This window comes from Limulus polyphemus, unplaced genomic scaffold, assembly GCF_000517525.1.
Source record: "Limulus polyphemus unplaced genomic scaffold, Limulus_polyphemus-2.1.2 Scaffold186, whole genome shotgun sequence".
NCBI lineage: Eukaryota > Metazoa > Arthropoda > Merostomata > Xiphosura > Limulidae > Limulus > Limulus polyphemus.
This window is the reverse complement of record NW_013665796.1, coordinates 871,770-887,746: the sequence shown is the minus strand read 5'-3', so window position 1 is coordinate 887,746 and position 15,977 is coordinate 871,770. Positions and strand designations below refer to the sequence as shown.

Below are 15,977 nucleotides of genomic sequence, written 5' to 3'. Positions count from 1 at the left end.
CCTATAATTAATATATATATATATATATATATATAGCTGTATGTGTGTCAAAATATATGGTTTTACCCCCTTTAAAACTTTCTTGTTTAATAACTAATAATAACAATTTGTAAAAATGTAAATGTTTGTTTGTTTGTTCAGTCTAACAACACATTATGGTTACAATAAAGAGGTCAGAGACTCTTACTGTTCATACATATTCATCCATAATTTTTAACTTTGTACCAGAGGGAAAGCAACTGGTCAGCATTCCCCACTACTCGAAGCAACTACTGTTTGCTCAATAGCAAGATTGACTGCCACTCTTGTAATACACTCATAGCTAAAAGTGCAAAGTGTGTTTAATAGCACCATGTCTTAAACCTGAAACCCTCAGATTCCCAGTCTGATTGATATGCTTCCCACAAGGATACTCTTAAGCCAAAAATTAAACTCTGTATGTTATTTTTGTAATACTAAACAAACCAAAGTAGGTATAGGAATAAAAAATAAAATGAAAATATGTGCTTGTGTTATCCCTGCAATTGTTAAAATAATTAATGTTGCATAATATGACCAACAAAAGTCTGAGTGAAAACAACAAAAATATATTTTTACACTTTCTGAAGTTTTTTACTTTGAAAAAGTACCAACATAAAGAATTAAACAGGAAGAATCCTAACAATAACTGAACACTAGAAAGGAGAAAAATATACACAAAGTGCTTACAAATATACATCCATAATTCTAAGTTAATCCACAAAAATATGTTTCAGAAAATATTAAAAAGAAAGAAGTCTACAAAGTATATAAAATTTTGACTTTGAGAAATATAAAACAATCACAATTACAAAATACAATTTCTTAATTTAACTTAAGAAAATACTAAATTTAACTTAATAAGTTAAAAATAGTGATCAAAGCACAAAAATACTAGGGTTAAGATAACCTGTTTGAAAAAATAGTACTAAAAATATTTTCTTGTAAAATACTAAAGAGAGTTGTGGAATAAGCTATAAATGAGTATAATTGATTCTTAAGCTGTTATTAATAATCTTCAGATATTTATGTAAGTAAACGATAAAAATGAAAAAAAAAAACAACGAATATATTATGCATCTGCTCCAACCAAGATCAAGAACATCAAAATGCTTCAAAAAACAGTTATTCTCATGAACATTTATTGAACAATATATCCTTCTAGATATGTCGAGGACAAAAGAATTACAAGCATATTTCAGCTCTTAATTATAAATGAATAATCTTAACAAAATCAGGGAGAGTGAATACCTGCAAATATGTGAATGTAAGACTCAAGTAGCCATACTAAAGGAATAATCCTTTTTTTAAGAGTTTACCTCTGGCAGAAATGTTCTTTTATGGGTAACCAGCATCTTAAACACATAATAGCTTCCAATAAATTGTTCAAATGAAGTTCACCATATGCCCTTATTTTCAAATGAAATAGTTTACACAATATTCAGGGACTCAATGGTGTTTCTTAAATGGGGAGAAACTGCCTGGCTATTCTACTTGAAAACATCAAACATTTCAAACTAACTTACATCAGGCTATGGAAAAATTGAAAACAGCATTGAAAACAGTATAAGATAGTCAAATTTGATTTTTAAGAAATATAAAATGTAAAAGCCAGCCTTTTTCCCCCTTAATAACTTCAGATACTTTTTTGTGAATGTTTTAGACTTAGAATTGGTGTAAAGAGACTATTTTGGCCCCAAGCACTGACACTAATAAATAATAATTTGAAATAATATAAAGTGTGAAATGGTAAGATAAGAACTAAATTTAACGGATGAAGTTCCTCATTTTTAACTTGGGGCATGAAATGTAAAAAAGGTAAGGATGTCAGTATCTTTTTACATTATAACAAAGCATTTAGATGGAGTCAGATTAATCTGATGTAATTAATTACTCGAGATAACTTATGAGGCACATGCATACATAGTGTTGTAGGTGAAGAACACGAATAACAAGCTATCTATTCTATTCTTGCAAATAAAACTGCACATTAGAAAGTATTTTCAAACAGGTTAATCTGGTATCATTAAAAATATTTTTTTAAAAGAAAAATTGTAACCTACCTTTTTTCTTCCCCTTCTTTTTCATCTTCATTTGCTATAAAAAAAAAAAGGTTACTTGAGCTATTCATGAAGTTTTTGTAATTGCTAGTTAAGTATTCGTGCATTAATTATTTGAAGTAAGTACTTCAGCATACTTGTGATTCTGAACAAGTTTACATTTTGCCATTTTTGGACTTACCCGTACAGATCTGAAGAAACATGGATGTAAAATAAGATTAATATCTCCTTTAAAAATATCTTTGAACTCTCAAGTTAATTAGGGTTAGATACATTTTGAAGTGACTCAGTCTTGTATATATTTTATTATCTACTGTTGTTTTTATATAATTGATGAAATTACAAATGTATTCAAACCAAAATACATTTGTCTTTATTATACAAGTATTGTATAAACCTTTCATTACACAGTAAAAAATATTGATAGTTGAAGAAATGCTTGACATCAAGAAAAATTACTATAATTCAAAAACCCAATTCCTTCTTTTTAACAATAGTAACTTTAATTTCATGCATATAAAAAGAAGATATTGAAAGAACATATGATATAAAGGTTTAGACGTTAAAAAAAAGTAAATTGTACGGATACCTTTTTTGCAAGTTTTTTCTTTTTCTTCATTGGCAAGTCCTGAAAATAAAATAAAAATTGGTATAATCATATGACACAGTGTTGCAAGTACGTTGACATGTTAAAGCAACATTAATCATAACTAAAAAGTCTATCATTATAAAGTTGCTGAGCTCCCATACATGGTACACCAGGATAGTCCACTCTGATTAAAGCTATACTAAAAAAATTATTTAAAAAAGCAAAACAACTAAGTCAGTGAGAATCTGACATAAAACATTTCAATATATGGCTATATTATTTTAACAGATGTATTTTTCAACATTCAAAATGCCATACAATTTCACCTAATGGACTGCAATTGACATTTTTTCTAATCAATTCAAGAATTTTCATCTACTGTATTTGTTAGTGTCTAAATATATGATTCAGATATGTACTGCAACTTCAAGTACTGTTACAACACTGGCAGACCACAATTTCCTTCTAAAATATATTAGATTTGACACATCTTGGCATTCTTTCTACACTGACCACATTAATGTTACACTAGAATAACACAACTTTCTTCTAAAATGTACTACTGAGATCTGACACATCTTGACATTCTTTCTACACTGAACACAGTACTGTAACACTAGAATAACACAACTTTATTCTAAAATGTACTACTGAGATCTGACACATCTTGGCATTCTTTCTACACTGAACACAGTACTGTAACACTAGAACAACACAACTTTCTTCTGAAATGTACTACTGAGATCTGACACATCTTGACATTCTTTCTACACTGAACACACTACTGTAACACTAGAATAACACAACTTTCTTCTGAAATGTACTACTGAGATCTGACACATCTTGACATTCTTTCTACACTGAACACAGTACTGTAACACTAGAACAACACAACTTTCTTCTGAAATGTACTACTGAGATATTTTGACATTCTTTCTACACTGATAACAGTACTTTTAAGACAGTGACATAACACAGTTTCCTTCTAAAACAGATAACTTGATCTGCCACACATCTTGATATTCTTTATACAATGTTACACTAGATTAGCACAACTTTCGTCTGAAATGTATTACTTACACCTATGACATCTTTATGATCTTACCAAACTGAAAACCTCCCTGCTACTACAATGAAAAACCCCAAAATTCCTTGTGTAAGACACTCTGGTATTCTTATATTAAGAACAGGTTTGCAACTATAGTGAGATATCACAATTATTTCCAGAATTAAATACCTACATCAATTGCTTCTGCATCAAGTGCTGAGATGTCTTCAAATGTAGTTAAATGGTCTAAGTCATACATTCCATTCAACTTCTTTCTGGCATTCTGTGATAAGTGATAATTCTACTTTAAAACAAACCTTTTGAAATAATTTATCAAAGTTTTTTTTCCCTATTAATCTAAATAATGCATAAGAGAATCCTAATTTCCCAGTTTCAGAAACAAATGAACTGAGAATTTTCTATATGCAATTTCAAACACAATTTGAGCTTACACGTAGACTGTTATTTAAATACAATAAGATGACTGGTAAAGGTGGACAATATGTATTAATTACGTTACTGAAAGGTACTAGTATCCACACACACGTATATTTAAAAAATAATAATAATAACCTAAACAAGTACACCTGACAAAGATAATAGGCATTGTGAACAACAACTTCAAATACTATTCCAATTTTACTATACCTAAAACCATTCATTTCCATAACCCCAACAGTTTTTAAGCATGATATGCTTTAACTGGTAACATAGTTATAATACACAGTAATTCTGTATGCAGCTAAAGTAAAGAGAAGTTGTAAACTTGAGCAACTCTCTGCATTGAAATTGACAACAGAAACTTCAAAAAGTATAATAGTAACTAAGGGGGTAGCAAGCACACGGTAACATGCTCTATCATAACTGTAATAATGTGGCAAGGCTACAAAACAATCATTTTAATGTAATGTACCCAATCTCTGTATACCTTCCTAGAAAAAAAAATTGCAAAATATATTTAGTCTTTTCTTTATATTATTTTGACAATGCTTACCACTAAACCTGTGTGGATGTAGTGTGCTAAATGCATTTTATGTAATTGTTCTGTAAACTAAAAACTGCTCCTTTGAAAACAAAAAAAAACTGTTCTTAATTAGCTTTAACTGTAGAGATGCAAATATTCCCTCTCTCTCTCACTGAGATCTTGTATTACCTCATATCTTTAGTTTTTATTTTTTTAGTGTATGAATGAAAGAAGAAATAAGCAGATACAAAAGGGATATGTCAACATTTAGTGAATAATTATGTAAGAGACAGAAGTGTAAATAACCTTTGTATCAATCCGCGTGAGCCCAGTTTTACATTTTCACCGAGACAGAAACAATGAAATGAGACAAATATACCCCATCAGTTTATTTCAAGCATTTAAAGAGTTTATTCATAATTTCAACATAACACATTCAAAATGCAATAAGTTATGTACAAAAACATCAAGAATTTGTATTATAAGGAAAATCATTTACATATTTAAATCTAGATTATTGCAATTTCAATTCTTGTATAATGAAAATAAAGTATTTTAAATTATAATTCAACAAGAAAAAAAAAGCAACTAATGATCATAACAATACGTAAACTATAGTGCTTTTTTCAACAGTTCTTATAAAATATTATAATAATAATATTAAAAATTCTCTGGAACTAATTTTTTAATTGATATAAAAATGACTCACTGCATTTATACTAATAAATAACTAACATTTATACTTTGTATTCTTATTAATAGCTATTGTTAAATTTTTTTATTTATATAGTAACAGCATAACTTCCTACCTTTTCCTTTTTAGTGACTGTCAGTCGTGTCATGTATTCTTCCTCATAGCTAAAATTGAAACAAAATCATCATGGCACAGTTTCTACTAATGTCTATGTACTTATTAGTTTCATACAATAACAATCATAACAATGAAAAAGAATCAATGATTACTTATACCATATTAGAAATCAAGCTCTTTGGAAAAATGAAAAAAAAACACTTTATTGCACGAATAAGTAATGAAAAATATTTTTTTAACACCATTAATACATAACTCTGTTTACAAGTTCAAGACAGAGCACTAACAAATGACATTTGCCAAGTTATAAGCACAATATCATTGAATGATAAATCTATGGCAACCCCAGGCAGACCACAGAACACCTTTCAGATGTTTAGTGCACACCCCTGTAACAAATTTCAAAACTTAAGCACAAATAATAATTCTAATACTATTTCATCACAATTTAGCTCAAAATATTTTATAATTGATATTTTGTAATTTTTGAAAAAAAAAAGAAAATAATTTGCCAACTTTCATTTTTGATCAGCCCAAAGAGTCTTTTACGTCAACAATGCACTTATTGATAATTTGTTTAGTACTTTTCTGTCTGTTTCAAAACATGTTTACATTTGCTAAGAAATTATAATCCATTGAGAATATAATTATCCATGCCTTTTTCTGATGTCTTTAGGATTATTATTGAAGTACAGCTTTGAAAATATCTACAGACAATGTGTAAGCATGACTGGATAGAGCAAGATTATAAACCATTTATATCAATGTAGTTAATAAGTAACAAGTACATTAATTTATAATTTTGTAAGAAAGTAACTACCTACATTCTTGTATGGACAAACAAAGAAATCTAATGGGAAAACTTAGGAAGAAACCATAGTTCTAGTAAATTTTTTATAGTTTCCACATTAAGTTATATCTGTTTGAAACATATACAACTTTTCTTCTATGACAAAACAACAGCTGAGCTCAGTTGGTAGAGTACACTAAGCAAAGGCAAAATATTCTAATGAATCAAATAAATTATATTTAAATATTTTTATTAAGCTTATCATATTCAAACAATGCAAATAAATAAACAATTTTATTATTTACTGAAAAGAAACCATATTTATTAGATATAAGTTAATTTTTACGAAAAATGTTATTACTAAAAACTGTTACCTAGACTGACAAAGGTAACAGCAATGCCAATTTGAAAAGTATGGTCCTGGTTCACTGATAAATCTTGGCAGTTTTTGCTGTTCTTTTATGATTTATAGCAAAAAGTAATAACTACTGCACTTGGAAAAAGAAAGTATCAAAATAAAAATATGTATGTATGTGTATGTATATATGAATATCAATCAATTTCAAACTGACTGGATATTTACAATAGAACATTCTGATCAACAACAAAAATTTGAAATTGAAAGACAAGAAAGAAGTATTTAATGTTTAATTCAAAACAATGTCTCATAACAGAATTTTGTAAATTTCACAACCCAAAGAATGACAAAAAATTAAATATTAAAAACTGCATGATTTTTTTTAAAACTGAAATTAAATGAACTTTTAACAACGCTTCAGTCATGAGTGACTGCCTGATGCACGTCTTTGACCAAAACCTTGGTGCATATAAAATTCAGTTTTATTTTGCTTGAGAAATAAGGGCATTCCATATCTGACTTTAACTTCTTTATTTTGTTTTATTTGAACATTTGATTGTTAACCGTTTCTAGTTTCATCTTTATTTTTAGAATTGTTTAATTAGTTTCACTTCAGAAACCACTGTAATAGCCAATGGTATGATCCACAACTTGTGTCCCACTTTTGACATTTTATTTCACTATGATAGTGATATACTCCCACAACATTTTCTAATTTCTGTTGTTACATTTTCGGAGTAATAATAATTAAAAATCTTCAACTTAAGCATGCTTAAAAATGGCTATCTGCGCTTGGTCTGAAAGTGCTAGAGAATGCAGAAGTTATCAATCCATGAAGAGCAAATTTTTTTTCCTCAACTATGTATTATTAGAATGCTTGTTTATTATTCTAAATATGAGTTGTGAGTAAGAAAAGGAGCTTGTAACTTTTTTTGTGATTTTGTTTCAAACTGAATGATTAATAATATGTCAAAACTTTTAAAATTAACATTTGTCTCTTTGTTACAAATACTGATATAATAGATAAACTTAATTTAAAATGTTACCTTTCATTTTACACCACAACAGCCTATTCACGTATTTAACGGTAATCTAACAATCTTAGTAGTATGTCCTCATTTCCAAATCCCATTTTTACAAAACTCAGGAGAGGTTTCAGAAATTATGATACTGTTTTCATTCATTTTTAATGAGTATTATTTCATACAATGACCACAGAAAAAATATAAATATCTCTGAGATCACAAAGTAGTGACCATTTCCCCTCAAAATTGCACCACTTCTCTAGGAAATGCAGAGAGCCTAGTTATGCTAATTCAATAGTATAAGCATTTAAGCAGCAAATATTGGTGTCATTGACTAATAAAGTATGAAGAAAAATATACAGAAACTGGACTTCATACTGTTTTTTTTTAATTTTGAAATAATTACAGTTTTCTTTACTCCTTTCACTTAATATGAAATCTCTGATAAAAGTCAAATTAACAACCACATTTTGTAGTAGTATCACAATTTGATTATTATTATATTTAAGTAATATATATAAAAATAAGACAACTGAAAATACTGTATATCAATACAATTATTTTTTCTTCCAAAACTGGCAATTCTGTCTCATAGCTTTGTACTCTTGAAAAACACCCAAAAACTTCAGAAGTCCAAAGTTTGTAAACTTGTGTGTATATATGATAAAATCAACCAAAGGCCATCTAAAAAACACAACTCCATCTCTTGGTCAGTCACAAATGGCACATTAGGAAACTTTTGTTTCAGAAATTTGTGCAATGTTACACAAGACATAATAGTGTTAGCTGTTCCTAATTTTCAACTGATAAACTACAGGAAAGACAGCTAGTCATCAGAACAAAATACAAGCTCTTAGGCTACTATACTCGAACAGGGGGATTTAACCATCACTTTTATTACACACCCATGGAGCCAAACTGCAGATCACAATTATTTTAGAAACAAAACACAAACCATGGACCCTTAGATTAATAGCATAGCAAGCTAACCCAGCCCTTGGAACCTGTACCCAAATAGTTTATCTATACTGTACTACATTCATGTTGTTTGTTTACCTCGGAAATCTTAATACTGTATGGCTGTAATGATTCTACTTGTTAGTCATGCTTAAATTTTTTGTGGGTTATAAAGTTATTTTAATCTTATGGATTTCGTCATCTTTTTGATGATGTAATTTGTTTAAATAATTTTGTATTATTATATATAATTGAAGCCTTTTGTGCCTCGCAACTTGAAGACAGAAATAAATAAAGAAGCTGATACAAGTTGTTTTTTGTTTAACCGTTCAAATTCATGTGAAGTTAAAAGCAGTTAGCTACCCATTAACACTGCAAAAATAATTGGGTATATTTTAATAAATTTAAAAAGGGAGACAAATTCCAAATTTCCATTTACTCCCATATTAAAAAAAAGCCATGTTTTCCTTTGAATTTTTTAACATAAACTTATTAATACAAGAATATAAAAATTATTATGTTATCATCACAATAATAATCTGCAGCAGTTCAGAATTTAATTTGCTACTTAAGTTATCATCATATGCCAAATTTTAAAAATCAAAGAAAACTTACTTGATTTTTTCTTTGATATGCTTGGCTGCTGTTTCTTTCTGAAAATCAACCGATTCCTGAAAAGTAAAACAAAATAAACACAGCAAAATTTATGAATGCTATTCCTTTAAAGTACATAAGCCTTAAGGATACTACCATAAGTTTAATATTATTCACATTTAAGCTACTTGATAAAAGAATATCAGAGCAAAAGTTCCATAATTTTCCATACCTCTTGTACCAAAATTTAAGCAATCTCTTTACAATAAGTAAAAACCAATCTCTGAAAATGTAGGTGCTATGATTATAGTTAAACTTTTTTTAGAGTGTTTCAATAAACCTAATAACTTGAAGACTTGAAGGCTGTCACAAGGTATACCTTTATTCTTCAGAAAAATGAAGGCTTATCTTTTAGAAATGCACAAACTATCAGTTTGTTTTGCAGTATATCTATTTTTATAATGTTGCTTCTTAGTATAATGATAGTTGTTGTATATACTCGTGTAATAGCCCAATTTCTTAGGCTATAATTTAGGGATTGACTTTTACATGAATAATACTTGTTTGTATGGAATTCGCGCAAAGCTACATGACGGCTATCTGTGCTAGCTGTCCCTAATTTAGCAGTGTAAGACCAGAGGGAAGGCAGCTAGTGATCATCACCCACCGCCAACTCTTGGACTGCTCTCTTACCAAGGAATAGTGGGATTGACCACAACATTATAATGCCTCCATGGCTGAAAGGGCCAGCATGTTTGGTGCGACGGGGAATCAAACCCGCAACCCACAGGCTGCGAGTCGAGCACCCTAACCACCTGGCCATGCGGGCCGGAGTAATACTTTCGAGAAGTTGAAATGCATGCTCAGTAAAAGTCCACAAAACATGAAAAAAAAAACCAATTAATATGAAAGACAATACACAACAAAAAAGCAATTTTAATTTTTTATTTACCCAAAAAGGTAAACATGAAAACCAACATATCTTAATAATAGAATAATCATTTTTTTTCAGATAAACATGTTACATATCTATCTACCAGTAATACTAGCACCCTTGGAGTACATTAATTTATTTAAAATTTCAATATTTTGATTTTATGGTTGCAATATTATGGTCAATGTTAGTAGAGTTAAGTGTTTCCATTTGTTCTCACAAGCTTTCAGTATAAAGTGTGACCTGGCCTGGGGTGAGCATTTGCTCTCTTGCGTTGCCAGAAAAAGTAGGTTGACTTTTACATGAGATATACATGATGCCATTAGGAAGGGGGAAGGAATTTATACCATGCACATTGGAAAAAAATAATAGCATGGGCACAAACCATCTACAACGAAACTACACACTTGAAAATAATAAAACATACAAACCTTTATCTCTTCTGGTGCTTCACTGTATTCCTTTCTAAGCTCTTGCATAATGCTAGTACTTAGTACTCGCTTTCTTGCTCGCTCCAGTATTCTTTGTTGTCGATCATGTTCAGTCTCATCCCCTTCTGAGTGATGAGAATATCAATTCATTTTAAAACTTTTATAACATACTTTATTACCATGGTAAAGGTGATGAAAATACAGAAAGGCAAATCCAAACACAATAACAGTGCAGAATAATGTTTGTTTGTTTTTCAAATTAAATAAAATATATTATGCTACATTAGAATTTGTACAGAGCATGCTTGATTGACAATTATACACCAATACGCATCTAATAAATACAATTTATAGATATTCTTAAGCCAACTTAATCATCCAATTTATTTTGTTTAATAACTGCAGCTCTTCATCTTTTTTTCTTGAATTACTGAATGGAACTAAAATGACTGTTAACTTCCAAGTGTTTTGGTATTTATCTGACATTTTGAACAGTGCATTTGTTATGTTTTCTTTATCAGTATGGCTTCTTACACTGTGGTAAATAATTAAAGAATATTACTACTACAAAACAAATGATTCTGAACTAACCATAATGTACAGCAGATAGTTTTGGTGGGACATATATGTTGGACTTCTCTTCCTTCTCTTCATCAGAAACTGATTCATCTTCATCTTCAGCTAACTTAAAATGCAATAAAAGTAAATGTGAAAAATTAAAGGGCACAAACAAATCTTATTATTTACAACCGTTGAGATATGTTTATACTTTATAAACAAACACAAAGCATTGTCTTATAAACACTGAACATTTAAAATTAGCAACTATTGAAGTACATGTAAAAACAAATATCACAAAGTTGAAAAAATAAGAACCAAAATGAATAGCCAAGAAAATATGTTTACATAATCCCTTCCTTTCATGAAATTTCCTTGAAATACTGGTTAAAGGGGTTGATGCTAACTATGAATACAGTCTTAAGATCTTTTCATACTTAGGTTTGACTGTAAAATTCTTGTTGGAGTCTAATAAAATTCTGGTAACAAAAGTTTGAGCACCCTAAGTTTCAACGAGTATAAGTTAAAAGAGAATATTTCAGAAAATAGTCATACATAGTTTAAAAACATATTTTCAAAATATATTTTAAGCTAGACCATATTTTTTTGAAAGTAAACTGTCAATCAGACAACAGTTGTTTATGTAAGAATGTATGTATTTGTGTATCAAAATTGAAAAGAAAAAACAAAAATAATGAAATTATTTATTGAAAACTAAGTAATTCCTACAACCAATCTGATTAGAATTATATAAATGTAAATGAGAAAAGTCAAAGTCCCACCAGTGATGTGTGTAACTTGATAAAAAAAAAAGAGAAAAAAATATCATAAAATCCAACCAAATGTTACTGAAGGTAGATCAGATATGACACAAACAACTTAACAGGCCCTTGTGAATAAAAGCCAAGTTATCAACAACTATGATTGGAGGCCTTACGAAGTTTCTTGGATCATACTTACATAAAACCAGTGCTCTTATTTCACAGATGCCATTTCACTGGCATTCACAAGTACCTGTAAATGCTATTTTGCAAATGCTTTTTACAGCCTCCATTAATAAATGATATGACACCAATATTTGTGCATGCTACAGGAGAAATTTAGAAAGAGTGAAGAGCAATACAATGCTTCACATTTATTGGAAATAACCTTGTCATTTCATAGATTGTTGTTTTTTGACAGCACAGTAACTATAACCCCCAGTGATCCTGTTGCTAAGTTTATGCACAAAGCTTTGTTTGGCTCTCAATCACCCTCGATTGGCATATTGATCTGACATACATGAACTACATTTTTGTCTGTGGCATCATATAATTCATTATAAACATTATATTGAAATTATTCTTAAAAATGTATTGATAATTTATCAATATAAAATAAAAGATGTATTAACTAAAATTTTTAAAATGTATCTTAAAAACTTTAACCATAACACAGATGTATCACCTTCTGTTTTGTGGTAGTGGCAATATTTCTATTCAATATTTCAGTGTTCAAGTCAAATTGCCTAAAAACTACAACTGGTAAACAAAAACAAATGATAAAAAACCTCATGGACCATTTAAGAGGGTCTGTTTACAGCCCCAGTGCATTTTTCAAACACAAAGCACTGATAAAACATGCAATTGAATCCCAACTGAGATTTAATTAACACAACAAGACAAAACAAAAATCTGAAGTACCAAGCACAAAGTAAAGTTTAAAGAAATAGTAGAGATATATCAGAAAATTACAGCTGAAACACAAAAGTGTAAAAAAATTATTTAAAACTTACTTTGCTTATTAAACTATCTGGATTAGCTTTGAACTTCAAAGGGTCATCAGGATCTAAGGAAAATAGCAAAAAACTAAATAAATAGTTCTTTCGTAAATTTGAAATACAAAATAAAGTATTAAAGTCACAATTACATTGTATTATAGGCCTACTAGCATCAGTAAGAACAACGTAAAAACATTACAATATCATTGTTAAGTATTGAATAAAAGCTACTGAAACAATAGAAAAACTGATTTTATGACCTTCATAATGTGGTTATTTAGTTAAAAACAGATCAATTTATCAAATTATTACATATTTAATTTTTGTTGAAATGAAACTACAAACTCAAATTAACTAATGCCCTATATTAAAAAAATGCCAAAATAAGTTAATATTTTTCAAAAAGAATTAATGAGTATATTTATCCCTTGGTTTATGACAAGGCCATAATTACTGGAAATTAATGAATTTCTGCATTCCTGCATTTTTATTCCAAATTGCTCTACATTTGTCAAAAGGCTCACCAGCTGTGAAAAATTCAAAAACAAAATGTTGTGATATAATTGCCTAAAAGTTTTTACTTTGGCAATTTAAGCATTTATTTTTACTTTTATCTAATGTTTAAATGGTATGAATTATGATTAAGTAAAAATACGTAGGAAAATTTCCATAATATTTTTTCTAACATGTTCTGTTAATTGTTTTGATCTTACAACATTTAACATATATGTATATCTACAGAGTATATTGTATACTAAAATGTTTTGTAACATTTTCATACAATCCACACTAAGGAAAATAGATGTGTTGAACATTACCATTTAGCTCTAAAAATACCAATGACAGACCACATTAGCTTTTCAGCAGAGTCATAGTGGCTCACAGAATGGCTTTGAGTTTTTTCAAGTACAAACTTTTAGCTCATAAACCAATATCAGATCTAATTACAGCCACAGCTATTGAGGATTCCCTCTTGTTAATAAATTTTTCTAACCTATACATTTACTAAAGTATTTGCAAGTCCGTAAATTTGTTGATTACAGAATCACTAATAACATACAAGTTGAATGAAATAATGTAAACAAATGTATCATCAGTATTGCAATAATTGCCGTAATTAATTCTGTGGGTTCCCAATCAATTTTACATAGAAAATAAGTGACTTTGCCTAACATGTTTTGGTCAGTTCTTTAAAGTGAGTGTTGTAATATGCAAGAATATAATCTTACTCAAAATTATTAATACGTGGATTCCACCAACAGTGAACAATATATCAAGTCGGTAAATTATGGCTTTAATTTCATTATGTATTAATTTACAAGTAGCTAATATGTTTATCCAGAACTTTTGAAATTGACATTTTATCATATCCAAAATTATTCAGATTCCATAAGCCAGAAACACTATAAACCTTGCTTATAAATGACAATTTACATCCATAGGGAAAAAAAAAGCAAATGGTTTAAGGATCATGATTTGTTAAAAAGTTGGTTACTGAAGAGTGAGGGTCAGAATGTTGAATGAGCAGATTAACATGTGTAGTGTTATATGTAATTTTGACAGCTGTAATTGAATTATATATGAAAAAGATGTTTATAACTTTGAGAATAAAAAGATGGGTCTCCATAAAGGCCATTTGTAGCCCTAAAATCCACTTTACAATAAAGTACTCAGAATAAAAAAGTAAGAGGTGTTTTTGGTAGTCCTGGTGCCACCCTACCTCCCAGCAAATCAATATGAAGATTTGGGAAATTTATTTATCAATATGGGGTTTATATTGTGGATATTGTACCAACGTCCACCAAAAAATCAATCATTCCTACACAAATGTCCTCAATTTTAACAATGAGCACCAAAACATTCCACCATAATACTTGCACAATATGTGTAATGGGTCAAAAGGCATATCATAAATGTTACTTACACATGCTCATAGCATAAGGACAATAAATATATCGTAACTGTGACATCATGTATCCTCTGAGATTCATAATACCGTGAAATCTAATATTCATATTCTTTGCATTTCAAGATGAACCAGCAGACATGCCTGAATATGGAGAATGCAACAACACATCACTGACACAGCAGGGTGGATCAGTAGTTATAATGACAAAGTTCTAGTGACAGAATAAATGAACACTGTGGATTTGGGCATTTCATATATCTGTGTATTCTTTCACATCCATGCTTTGTGCTCGCTACAGTTGTGTTTTCTTTGGGTCACAGGAATAACTGTGATTTCATGTAGGTGTTTCTTCCTCAGTACCTCCATTAATAGCCACCTGATAAGCTGTGCTTAACGTGGGGAAAAGGAGGAAGCAGGATGGTATGTAAAATTTTTGAAATACTATAATTCTTGTTTTATATGTGTATTCTTTAGTTGTTGTTACAAAAGTAACTGAATGTCAAGAATTAGAAACTTATTAGATTAGATAAGGTTAGATTAGGTACAATAATGAAAAAATAATAATAATTCTTCACAGGTATACTTACAAGCAGCTCATGTGTTACATAATTCAACACAGTAATATGAGCTGCACATTTGCTGAGTGTTTTACAACTTGTGTGGCAGAATTATTAGTTAGACACAGTTCAAAGGGCAAAAAACAATAAAATTAACTATAAATATATATATATTTTCACAATTTATAGTATGAAACCTCTGATGGTTACTTTGTTGTTATGAACTCAGTCACACCAACCAAGCCCATAGTGTGAGAGGGTTCATTCCATTTCATATACCATCTGTGTACTACTACGTCTCATTCCTGCCTCATTCTTACATGAAATTTTACGAAAAAATATGGTTTCTTTCTCCAATTCCTATGGTGGATGCAAGATCGGTCAAATCTACCAAACCTGTACAGAGATTAATTACTGAAAATAACAGATATAATATAAAGTTTTTTTCTTAAGAAACATTTGACAACAATCTGGACATTATAAAGATTTCGTATGTGAAATTTGAAAATTTTCTGATGCATAAAAGTATTTTTAATCTTAAAATGAATATTACTTGGCATGATAGATAGGCAACATGCGAAAAGAAAAAAAAAGACATGAGAGAAACATTGCTTT

General features: G+C 29.4%; 1 protein-coding gene across 3 annotated transcripts in view; it reads right to left on the bottom strand.

Moving 5' to 3' along the window:
* Positions 1-15,977, bottom strand: part of LOC106478173 (neuroguidin-like) — a 36,424-nt gene that overhangs the window by 1,270 nt on the left and 19,177 nt on the right. Inside the window, exons 5-12 of one of the 3 annotated variants that reach the window (XR_001292053.2) lie at positions 12,912-12,964; positions 11,171-11,264; positions 10,580-10,704; positions 9,236-9,291; positions 5,492-5,537; positions 3,909-4,000; positions 2,668-2,706; positions 2,082-2,115 (exon numbers count right to left, since the gene is read on the bottom strand). Coding sequence is in view for 2 of the 3 variants with exons in the window: in XM_013938695.2 (XP_013794149.1) it covers positions 2,082-2,115; positions 2,668-2,706; positions 3,909-3,998; positions 5,489-5,537; positions 9,236-9,291; positions 10,580-10,704; positions 11,171-11,264; positions 12,912-12,964 (540 nt within the window). In the remaining variant the exon portion in view is untranslated. Of the gene's footprint in view, positions 1-2,081; positions 2,116-2,667; positions 2,707-3,908; positions 4,001-5,488; positions 5,538-9,235; positions 9,292-10,579; positions 10,705-11,170; positions 11,265-12,911; positions 12,965-15,977 lie in introns of all 3 variants that reach the window. The other 2 variants (XM_013938694.2, XM_013938695.2) reach the window with 2 other exon arrangements.